At 38.2% G+C, this 12,398-nt stretch overlaps 1 protein-coding gene across 1 annotated transcript; it reads left to right on the top strand.

Moving 5' to 3' along the window:
• Positions 1-289: 289 nt before the first annotated feature.
• On the top strand, positions 290-2,753 carry LOC127652019 (DENN domain-containing protein 1C-like). The gene is made up of 7 exons (XM_052138083.1): positions 290-371; positions 1,062-1,099; positions 1,183-1,233; positions 1,377-1,415; positions 1,524-1,643; positions 2,239-2,333; positions 2,606-2,753. Exons 1-7 carry the CDS (start codon positions 290-292, stop codon positions 2,751-2,753), a joined length of 573 nt encoding a protein of 190 aa, XP_051994043.1.
• Positions 2,754-12,398: the final 9,645 nt, after the last annotated feature.

Below are 12,398 nucleotides of genomic sequence, written 5' to 3'. Positions count from 1 at the left end.
AGCCTTTGGTTAAAATGCTTCAGCCAAATGTAACATGTATCACATACCAAAACCCACAGACATGGTCAAGCCTCGGATTTCACAGCCTATTTCTCCTCCTGACATCGTCAACAAGGCGCAGTGCAATCACGTTCACACACTGGATTAATTGCATGAATTTTGGATGAGTTATCAGGCAGTGTGGGTAAAAAAGTGGCATTGCAGACGGAATTTTTTGAACGGGTCCAAAACGGACCCGGGCTGGATACGATGCTCATATGACCGTGTCTAAAACGGACCCGGAGCGGATATGCGGCTCATTCGCGGATCCAAAGCGAAGCCGGGGCGGATGTACCCATTTATGTACGGATACGCAAAGGGACCGCAGCGATGTAGGACCGGATCCGCGAGCCGCCACCTTGGCGTATCCGCCGCGGTGTGCAAGTGGACACAGTTTCGGATCCGCTTTCTTGATCCGTTCCGGAGTTCACTGTACCTCCGCGGCAGATGCGTTTCGTAGTCAGTTTGCTGTCTGGGCTGCCACATTGTTCGATATGTTGAGCATCCTGAGATGCTGCTCACTATAATTGTACAGAGTGGTTATCTGAGTTACAGTAGCCTTTCTGTCAGTTCAAACCAGTCTGGCCATTCTCTGTGGACGTAAACACTTGATGAGAGAGAGGTCAACAGAAAATGTCCAGACTGGTTTGAACTGATAAATTCTATGGTAACTCAGATAACCCCTCTGTACAATTGTGCTGAGAATAATATAATCTCTGAATGCTGTTCTGAGATGCGGGTTGGCACTGTTTTGGTGGCATGAGGGGGACCTACACAATATTAGGCAGGTGGTTTTAATGCTGTGGCTGATCGGTGTGTGTGTATATATATATATATATATGTAATTTTTTAATTGTGAGTGTGAAAAAGTTTTAATCCAACATCTAGAAACCCACATAACGAAAAGTGCCCAAAAAGTTGAAGTACCGGCCATATATGTGAGAACAGAGATGAATTAATTTAATAAATGTATCAAATTAATTTTGCTCTTTTGAACATCCCTTCTGCTTTTCATCTCTCAGGTTCTAAAATGTGTCGGCAGTGGGTGGGGAATTTGAAGGCAAGTTGAATCAATCAAACAAACAAACAAACAAACAAACAAACAAACAAACAGTATTCTAGTATTCCTTTCTTAATTCACAGAAAGGGGGTGGGGCTCTGACTGTGACATGGAAGTCTACAGCCAATAAAGCTGTGAGTATTTATATATTCATCAATTCATTAATAATGCATTATTATTATTAAACGTTACATTTTCAATACAAACATGTTTTCCATTCTGAAAGGTTTTGATTGTTCTTAAATTATATCAATCTCTTTATTAATATCTCATTAAGACCAAATATCACAGATTGAAAAACCTCCTGTCATCAAAGGTGAGTTCATCATTTTATATTGTCTATTCAGACACGTCTGTATGCAATATAAGTGAGTTGATATGAATTTGTGGATGTTTATATCACATATCTGGATTTCGCTTTCAGGATCAATCTGACGCTCACATGCTGCAGAGGGGTGGGTCTGTCTGTGATACAAACACGTATCGACTCCTCCAATCAGATTGCCTTCAGAACCGTATACCAATCACACAGCACTTTGGGAGGGTGAGTGACACGTGAAGGGCAGAACTGTCCAAAATTATGTCATAAAGCAGATTATTATTACAGTCATTTCTACATCCGTTGACTGTTGGGCGCTCAGAGCTCCTTGGTTGAAATGTCTAATTTCTCCCATTCATTTTAATAAAAGTGACCCATATCTGCTAAATAATCTCTGGTATACCCAAGCCTTTACACGCAGGCTCTCTGGAATACTTGATTGTATTTTGGTCAATTGTGACATTCTGTGTTGAAATATTTTTCTAAAATGAGCGCTAAACTCTATAATTGATTGTTGTAACAAGCAAGCTATATCTGACATTGCTAGGCTAATTTCCCGTCTCTTTCTTACTCAACAATGAACTAGGCCTTATTTCAACATAAATCTATGTAAGCAGCTGTTTAATAAGTGAGATGTGCAGTTGAGCAACTGTACATTATCCCTGCTTGATATTTCTACCGTAAAACTGCTAATAGGTTTGAATGAGGCAATTGAGTTTGAATGAGTTTGGCTCGACCTTGTGTTTAATCACAGTACTTCACATTGATTTTGACTTCACTTTATGGATATTTTTCCTGCACTCTGTGCTGCGGTTTTCAGTCTCGACCACGTCGGCCAACACACAAGCATCCTATTAACCAGGGGTATGAACGACAGAATGAGACACAGGACGACAACAACACCTGCGAGGACAGGTGAGAAGAAACAGAAATAGATGAGGTTCTCAGAAGCATCTTTCTCCCTCAGATGTTTGAGCCAAAAGGAGCTTCAGTGCAACTACCAAAATTAAATGCACATACATGCAAAGTCGTTAAAGTGATGTTGTTTTTTGGGGGGGTTCAGTCATGTATTATCTTACCTAGAGAAATAAATGTGGCAGGAGTGCAACTGGTGCCATTTGTAAAAAACTATTTCTGCATGATTCCCTCATTTGTTATTATGTGTGTGTTTGTAATGGGTTAACTAGTGAGTTAACGGAGGGTCTTGAGCAGTGTTCTGGCTCCAGTGAGCTGCAGGATGATGATGAGCTTTCTCTCTTGGCTGACCCAGAGGAGATGGACCTTCTCGGGGAGATCTTTGAGTGTTCTCGACCTCTTCAGCTTCAACAGCAGTGAATTCATCTTGCATGTAAGATCTGGGGCCTTTAATTATGCATCACATACACTCAGCGGAGCCGTGGAAGGCTTGGGAGGCGGAGCCCTGGAAGGCGGAGCCGTAGAAAGCTCGGGAGGCGGAGACTGGGAAACAGAAGCCTTTCTTCTTCTTCTCCTCCTCTTCCGGACGGACGAGGCTGTGAATGCCGGCTCTTGGATGGGCTAGGCTGTGAACGCTGGCTCTTGGACGGACGAGGCTGGCAACGCTGGCTCTTGGACGGACGAGGCTGGCAACGCTGGCTCTGGGACGGACGAAACTTCCAGTTTGTTGGCTGTGCCAGGTGTGAGCATTGGCTCGTTGGCCATGGCAGGCGTGGGCGTTGGCTCGTTGGCCATGGCAGGCGTGGGCGTTGGCTCGTTGGCCGTGGCAGGCGTGGGCTTTGGCTCGTTGGCCGTGGCAGGCGTGGGCTTTGGCTCGTTGGCCGTGGCAGGCATGGGCTTTGGCTCGTTGGCCGTGGCAGGCGTGGGCTTTGGCTCGTTGGCCGTGGCAGGCGTGGAATGCTCAGAAGCTGAAACCGGGATTGAGAGAGGTGGTTCCTCTGCAGCGAGTGTCTCCAAATCTAGCCTCACATACTTCTTCCATGTGCAATCTTTGGTCTCCGGCAATTCCCTCCACCGGGGTGTTGGTAGTCCGAATAGATAGATGGTTTTCAGGGTCTCGTCATCAAAACCAGTGTGGATGGTAGTGGTGGAGAAGAAATGAGAGAATTCTCGAATTGTTAAATCCGCCTGGCTTAGTTCAGTGAAGTACGCCGCTAGATCCATTTTACGGTCAGTTGTTCTGTAACGCAAGGAAAAAAAAAGTCAAGAGAGCTGGATCTAGGTGCGGCTATGGATTTGAATGGAAAGCTAAACAAAATAAAAATAACGGGCAAAAGCAGGAACAAAGAAAACATCCACAGTAGGGAAGAAAGAAAGAAAGAAAGAAAGAAAGAAAGAAAGAAAGAAAGAAAGAAAGAAAGAAAGAAAGAAAGAAAAAAAAAAAAATACAGGAAACACACGAGAGGTCAAACACATGCAACAACTGACAATGAATGATCAAACAACAGGGCTTAAATACACAAAGGATAATGACTAAATGAAACACAGGTGAGGACAATGAAGGACAGCTGGCAGAGATGAGAGCAGGGAATAATGGGAAGTGTAGTCCGGGAACAGAAGACAGGGGAGAAACACAGGCCAGACAACAGTGAATCATGACAGATATAAAATGACTTAAATAGTGATCTGTTTTTTTTTATTGGATTTATTGGCTTTAGAAGTTATGGATTAAACCACTGGAGTTATATGGATCACTTTAATGTTTACGTTTATTGTATGGATCTACAGAGCTGAAATATTCTTCTAAAAATCTTCATTTGTGTTCTGCTGAAGAAATTCATGCACAGATGGGATGCCAGGAAGGTGAGTAAATCATGAGAGAATTTTAATTTGTTTTGGGTGAACTGTATCTTTAACATTGTTGTAATGCCTCTAGTGTTCCTTTCACCACGAAAAATGATTCGGCTAAACTTTAAGTATAGTAACGTGATCGCAAGAGACCAGGTTGTTTTTAAAAAAATTATTTTCTGCATTTGAAGGCAACATGAAACGATAATCGCAACATGTTTTTACTTCCTTAAACAGGAAGTATTGAGAGGTAAATGTAATTTATCCTTCAAGAACTGATTGGATTTTGAAAAATGGGCGTAAGTTGGGAATGACTACAAAGCATCTGAAACACTGCCACCAGCCACTGGTTGAAACTCAAGTGTTTTTTGTGATGTCAGCAGTAAAGGAAAGTCATTTTACAGGTATAGCAAGTTTTTATATTTTGCTAAAGTAATCAAATGTGCACTGATAAATCGCCCACAGCAACAGAATTAAGGGAATTGACTTTACCTGCCAAGTAACATACACATCATTTAGATAAACTGACAAATGGACCAATTTTGACATATATAAAATGTGTCCAACCCCATGAGACCAAATATCATTAATCAGTTATAGAAGGTTCATCATAGGGGGCAAAGCGCGGGCTGATGAAAGTCTGAAGACATGAAGCAAACATTGACATTGCAAAATCATTCACTGTAAAAAATGTCCGTAGTTTTAACGGTGAAAGACTGTAAAGTAGCAACGGTAAAAACCTGTAAATGATAAAACATGAAATAACCATTTAATTAACAGTTAAATACCGTTAATGTAAATACAAGAAAAAAATTTAACTTTTGCATTATTGCTTTGTAAAAACTGCATTACTTTACCGTAAAAACCCTTAAAACAACAGTAAATTACACAAAAACACTAAACGGTAAATCACTGTGTTTACTACAGATGCATGCTGTTAGAACTGTTGTGTTTTTTTAACAATAAATCACAATGATATGGTCTACAAGAATATGTGTGTACCTCTATGAAAATACGCCTGACCTGGTCTCTGGATTACATGATTTCAATGACTTTGATTTATTATTATCAAATAAAACTTTTAAAATAAAAACTAATGCAGTGTCATGGAATTATTATTAAATTGATATAACATGCAATGTGTGCCATGTTTTAAAGTCCAGTCTTTTATTTCATTGGCCATATGCATCGTATTGCATCATATTAATAAAATGTTGAAAAGCATAATTGTATGTGTTGAAGCTCAGTCTTTATTTTTTATTGGATTTTCAGTTGTCCAATATGTGCCACGACGCTGCACAATATAAAGAAACCCTATTTTTAACAAGCATTTTATGTTTTAAAGTTATTGCCTTTAGACTTGTCCAATCAGCGCTCAAGACGTGTGTTCGCGCCTTTTGAACTTGAACTGGCGGTTTTTCTGCAACGGACAGCAAGAATCAACGCACAGACCACGACGAGCTGCTGAAGTGACATTTTTTCCCCACTCGAAATCTGTCTGGTAAGCATAAATAAACAAATTCTGTAAAGTTGACGTTCAATAATTGTTTTAGTTATTTGAATAAATTTTTATGTTGTATTTTATTTTCATCTTTAATGTCATTGTAAATCTTAAATGACGTGGACCTGTTGGCTGTCTAGATGGTAACGTTGTATCCTTTTAATAGATAAACTTACATATTGGAAATAAACAAATTCGCTCTGATTTATTTTATTTGAAACGTTTGTAACGCATTTAGTATGTCGAACTGTAACCATGGCGAGGCGAATAACATGTTTAAACGATATCTCGCATTGGTTATTGGTTGAGTTCAGGATAAGTTTTGAATATGCATTAAAATGTACACTTGCTGCTCTTGTTGTTTAACAGTGCAAAGTCTGAGGGAATATGTTATGCAATGAAGACTGCATCGCAACGAACCTCGCGCCATTTTCAAATGTGTCGCAGTTGATTGCAAACAGCCGTTTTCCAAATTAAGAGCCATAAAAGCTCTAACACTGCTGTGGCTGCACATGCAGTAGGTGATACGGCCTTGACATGCAGTATTTCACTATGTAGTCATCAGTGCCAGGATGTGCCCAGTCTTGTTTCTCACTTAAAGAACCATAAGTGAGCAAAAGTGCTTTTCAAATAATGCCCTCTTTTACATCTCATAGGTCTAAGAAGCACAGGAACTGTTCAGTAAACAGCATTAGCGATTCACATCGGCATTCTGCATCGGAAATACCGTCTGTTTCAACTGAGCTGACCTGGATGCAAATACAGGTGAGTCATAAGTGAAATTGGCCCGTTTCAAAATTTTGACGATTTGTATATGGGAAATGTTAACATATTTTATCTGAAATTACAAGGACAGTTTCTTCTCCCAGCTTCTACAATACAAAATATTGTAGATGAGATGCAAAATATTCATTAATTGGGACAGACATATACTTTTAGTAAGCTACATTCACTTCTGCAGAGTTTGACGTTACCCATGGAGACTATTTCTCAAATCTTTACTGCTGTAAAGGAATCAGACTTGTTTTCTGTTTGTCATAAGGGACCTATGTGAACAGAGTCCTCAAGGAGTCAGACCTTTAAAAAAGTATTCAAATATATTGAACCAAAAATAATACCTTTAGGTAGAGATGAGAATCGGACAGAGCAATTTGCATACTATGTACCTGTGAAAGAGACATTCAATTGTCTGTTAAATTCAGAGGTTGGGAGGAATTGCATTTTGATGCACCTGCCAAAAACAAACTCTACTGATGTACTTTGTGATTGCACAGATGGACAAATACAGAAGTGGAGAGATTTCTCTCAAGACAACCCAAGCTTGAATGAATACAATTTTGTGTCATAAAACATTTTTAAGGGATATTTCACCCAAAAATTAAATAAATTCTGTCGTAATTTACTCACCCTCATGTTGTTCCAAACCTGTATAAATGTCTTTGTACTGCTGAACACAGGAAGATATTTTGAAGAATGTAACCAAACACCATTGACTTTAAGGAAAAATATACTATGAGAGTCAATGGTGCCCCACAACTGTTTGGTTAAACAGAACATTCTTCAAAATATCCTCCTTTGTGTTCAGGAGTACAAAGACATTTATACAGGTTTGGGACAACAGATTTGGGACAACATGAGGGTGAGTAAATGATGACAGAATTTTCATTTTTTTGGGTGAACTATAGGGAAGTTACTGTTAAAGGTAATTCACAGGTACATTGTCAGAATGGCTGGTTGTGAATTTCAGTACACTGAGATTAAAGCTCCAAAATATATTAAAACCAAAGGCATTTTATTGTTTGTTTTTGTCTGTAGGGCTCTTCCTTCTACACATCAAAACTATTCATGCTGAGCATCGACCAAAAGATTACAACTCTGCACATTTCTACATTCATCTCGGCATTGTGCATGATGTTTGGCAGTTACTACTGTTTTAACCTTCATTACCCTTTGGAACTGGGTTCTACTCTGGAGTTCATGCAAAGGTAGGCATTAAACCATTTTTTTTTATATGAAATTTGTGGTAACACTTTACAGTAAGGTCTCATTTGTTAACATTAGGTAATGTACGAACAGTATTTAATCTTCATTTTTGTAAGAAAAATACAGCCGTTCATGATTTGTTCATGTTAGTTCACAGTGCATTAACTGATGTTGAAAATTATGTTAATTATGTAAATTGTCTTTAATTATTCTCCCTCATGTCCTTCCAAACCCATAAGACTTTCGTTCAGGTTTGGGACACAAATGGAGATATTTTCAATGAAACATGAGAGCTTTCTGTCCCTCCATTGACAGCTATGCAACTACCACTTTCAAAGTCCAGAAAGGTAGTAAAAACATCATTAAAGTAATCCATGTGACACCAGTGGATTAACCTCAATTTATGAAGCATCGCGATTGCTTTGTTTGTGCAAAAGAGCAAAATTTACTACTTTATTTAAAAAAAAATTATGTATCAAAAGCACTCACACAATGTCTGTTCTCACAGCCATACAACACACGTGTCATGATGCTCTCATGAACAAGTGTTACAGGTCAATATTTTTGTAAATAAAGTGGTAAATTGTTTTTTGCCCAAACAATGCACCCATGTTGCTTCATAAAATTGAAGTTAATCCACTGGATTCACATGATTGCTTTAATTATGTCTTAACTACCTTTCTCGGGATTGAAAGTGGTTGTTGTGTAGCTGTCAATGGAGGGAGAGAAAGATCTCAGATTTCATTAAATTCTTCATTTGTTTCCCGAAGATGAACAGAAGTCTTACGCTTTTGGAATGATATGAGGGTGAGTAATTAATGTTAACTTTTTGTAAAGTGTTACAGAAATTGTAAACATTTTCACCCAAAAATGGAACATTGACTAGATGGTGAGAAAATAATGACATTCCAAAAACTGACTTCAGCAGATCACAAATTATATATTTTATAGAATGTTACAATGCAAAAAAGTTGCAAATAAATGACTTCCTTTACTCTCTAAATAGTACACAAAAGTTTTGTTGTGGTTAAAGGTATAGTTCACCCAAAAATGACAATTCTGTCATTACTCAGCAAACATTGGACCGACGGCAACGTCGTGTCCCTGCCCAAAAATAGTCGCAGTAGGATGGCATAAATCTGTAAAAATACGCTACACCAAACATTTCCTAAAATGCATTCAGATACGTTTCATAACTTTCATTTTGAAACAATTTTTCAACCATGATGGGACGTGTCAGAGGGATGTCTTTTCAATGGTCATTAAAAGTCCAAATGGTTGCTGGGTATTTACTCACCCTCAAGAGGTTCCAAACCTGTTTCTTCTGCTGAACACAAAAGATATTTTGAAAAATATGGGTTACCAGACAGTTTCTAGTCCCTATTGACTTCCATAGTAATTGTTTCCCATACTATGGTTTGGTTACCCACATGTTCATCAGAAGAAATTCATAGAGGTTTGGAACATGTAAATGATGACAGAATTTTCATTTTTTTGGTAAACTAATGCTTTAATCAGTGTATATTTATGAGCAACAAATTCAGTCATTCAATTATCTTTTTAAGGTGCTTCTTCAGCATAAACCCAGAGAAGGTCACCAAAGTGGAATCGAGGAAAAACAAAAAACAGCTCCCAGTGAACCCCCGAGTGCTTACTCATAGCAGACCTTGCTGATCATGAATGGAGAGCAGAATAAGGTTGGACAAAAACTTTTTGACAGATGTCTGAAGATTACGTTGGCACTGAGAATGTTTTACAACTGTGTTATCTGGATTTACACTGAAAGATGCTTGAACTTTGAATGTCGAAAACTACTTAAATGTGAGTCCTGTCCTCTTAGAAAGCTATTTTTGGCTTATGGTACTATATGGTAATGATTTGCAGCCAACAAAACACTGTGTGTACCTAAAATAAAATGTCACTTTTTTTCTTTTCTGTTTTGTATGGTTATGCTTTTCATGTCCTTTCAATTTATACATTTAATTTTTCCTACAGGAAGTTTTGTTTTGTGCATTTGAGATTGCAAAAAGCTGTATGTTAATGCTTTCCAAGCATTTGGTTCATGATTAATCCATTCTATTAATAGAGTGGTGTGCTGTCTATTCAGGTTATTTAATGTGTGGCTTTCTGGTAAAGATTGCAATTATTAAAAATGTTTGTTCTGCAAGTTGAAGCCATCTTTTACTGCTGTTTTAAGAAGAATATGGTTGTCTGAAGTATGTATTTACTATGTAAAATTGTGGTATTTAAATAAAAATGTATATTTGCTTTTCATACCAGTTCTGAATGTTTTTAATGGCAACCAAAACTGCAAGTTTTTACCGTAAATTTTACAGTTCTCTTCTAAGTAAACCGTAAACAGAAGAACATTTTGACCGTATTTTTTACGGTAGATTTCTGGCAACCACAGCTGCCAGTTTTTTACCGTAAATTTTACGGATTTTTTTTTACAGTGTTCGTTAAAAGCTCCAAGTTGAGGACAAGGTCACTGACTCGATGCATTTTAATAATTACACATCCATTTCATCACATTGTTATGATCAACATCATGATAAGTCACATGAACAGGTGTTAAACATTACAAATAATAATAAAAAAAAAAAAAAGAGTAAACAAAATTTGGCAAAGTGCAAGGTACATCATTTTCTTTGTGAAACTTTTTATGTCTGTGAGATGTCTTGTGATACAATTCTTCAGTTTGGATATCTGAAGCATTCAGTAAGATACGGGTAAACTCTGTAGATCATGTGTCATAGTGTGGCACACTAATGAAGTGCAGACTCCTTCGAAATGCCTCTCAGCTGAGTAAACTTTTAAGTATATGTACAGATCAAGTCAACAGAAAAAGGTTGAACTGGTTCTTCTTTTGCATTTCATCGTTTTGCTTCTGTATTTCTATAAATGTATTTCCCAATGGCTTCAGGTATCTCCAGTGTGTAAGAAAATCTCTTTAAAGTCACACTTGAAATGATCAATTGTAACTGAAAATATGAAAGTAATCTCAGTCAAAAATGCCAAATAAATACCCACCACCATTTTAAGTGTTCTCCATATAAGATATTCAGCCATGATCTTGGGGCATCTAGCCCAGGTATGACCAAGACCTGCAAGAGAGATCATGTTTCAAATCGAGGTGCTGAACCGGTGCACTCGTTCAAAACATTGAGTTTAGGTACAGTTGAACATTTCTAAACCGGTCTCAGCCCAGACTCTCGTCTTAGTGGCATGGTTTAGCGTCAGCATCGTTTGTCATAGAGCTGCATTCAGATCAGTCTTTCCTCTTTGGGTAGTGGCAGGGTGAGTGTGGGTTTCTCAGGACCGTGGCTCTTGGCTTGCTTCTGCTCCTCTGCGCTGGGCTGGTAACTCCCCTCCATCTTCCTCTTCTTACGGAACACACAAGACAACAGGACCACGACCAGAACAAAAAGAACAGAGACTGCCAGGGACGGGCCCAAAACACTCACCGAAGTCATCGTGCTTCGTGCATACACACCCCTAACACACACACACACAAACAAACAAACAAACATAGGCTCAGACAATGTGTTGCTTAAGGGTGTGTTTGTAAATGAGGACAGAAGATGTGCATCCATGATGCATGTGTGTGTGTGTGTGTGTACCTGATTATTAGTGCATACACTAGTCACTGTTTTTGCATGGTCATTCTTTTACATTTCAGAAGAAGACTTTAACCTATAGTGGAAAGAAGTGAGAGAAGTGAGATCTGCATTTCCTAAACACACACATTTACATCTATATTAAGACATAACATAGACTTTTTTAAATGTAGAAGTGAACTACAGTAGGGTCAAATATAGTGCTTTATATGTGGCAGGACGGAGGCAGGGTCGGGTCGTGATTCCACACACCGGGCCCCTAACCAGGCTAATTAGCCCTCAAGAGGGATAGGGGCCGACTAAAGATGGCAGTGCGACAGAGAGAGAGATTTACGGACAGCTGTCTGACACCTTTGAGTGTTTGTCTTTTTGTTTAATTTTCTTATTAAATATTATTTATATTCTCAAGCTGGTTCTCCTTTCCCTTAACCCCTTTACAATATATATATATATATGCCTATTTTTAAAATGTACACATGAAAACGTTCCATCGGATTGAATAGTGTAATTTTTTTATCAAATTAAATTAATAAAACTTAATATATAAAGGATTTTATTGATTTTGTTAAAGATTTCTCAATTCGATTTGATGGAATTTTGCCATTCATGCATAAATCAGATTTATTTTTTTGACTGTACATTTCAAGTGGATTACAACAGTAAGAAGATAGAAATATGCCAAATTTACAGTAACATTTACATAGCGAACATACATCTCTAATGAGATCTTCTTAAATAAAACCAAAAACCTTTTGAATCAGGGCGTCACCAAATGTCCCCAAAGGGAGGTTTTGTAAGATTTGGCAAACTTCTGGAGGATCCCAAGTGTTAACACAATCACACGCATTCACAAATGAGAAGACAAACTAAATGGGTCTTCTGTTTCGGCTGTGGACTGAGAGCGTTAATGATTAGTTTGGGAAAACACCACTGAGCCAGAACTACAAGGACATCCACAAAAATGCACCAAAGCACAAACACACTAAATACTTTGGTCTCCTCTTATAAATAGCACCATGTAAAAGAGAATGGTAGAATAAGATGGAAGTATCATAATATTGTTTAAGTGCAACAGTCAAACATCTGGCCACACCACTCAGTTTCCCACTATGAAAA

This window comes from Xyrauchen texanus, chromosome 11 (genome assembly GCF_025860055.1).
Source record: "Xyrauchen texanus isolate HMW12.3.18 chromosome 11, RBS_HiC_50CHRs, whole genome shotgun sequence".
NCBI lineage: Eukaryota > Metazoa > Chordata > Actinopteri > Cypriniformes > Catostomidae > Xyrauchen > Xyrauchen texanus.
Note: the sequence above shows the minus strand (reverse complement) of the source record. Positions and strands in the feature narration are given on the sequence as shown.

Bases quoted from the DNA above. Each gene is read 5' to 3' on its own strand.
- LOC127652019 (XM_052138083.1), top strand. From the start codon at position 290: ATGCGGCTCATTCGCGGATCCAAAGCGAAGCCGGGGCGGATGTACCCA. The intron at 372-1,061 runs GTAGGACCGGAT...TTCATCTCTCAG, and splicing joins CGCAAAGGGACCGCAGCGAT to GTTCTAAAATGTGTCGGCAG. The intron at 1,100-1,182 runs GCAAGTTGAATC...CTTAATTCACAG, and splicing joins AGTGGGTGGGGAATTTGAAG to AAAGGGGGTGGGGCTCTGAC.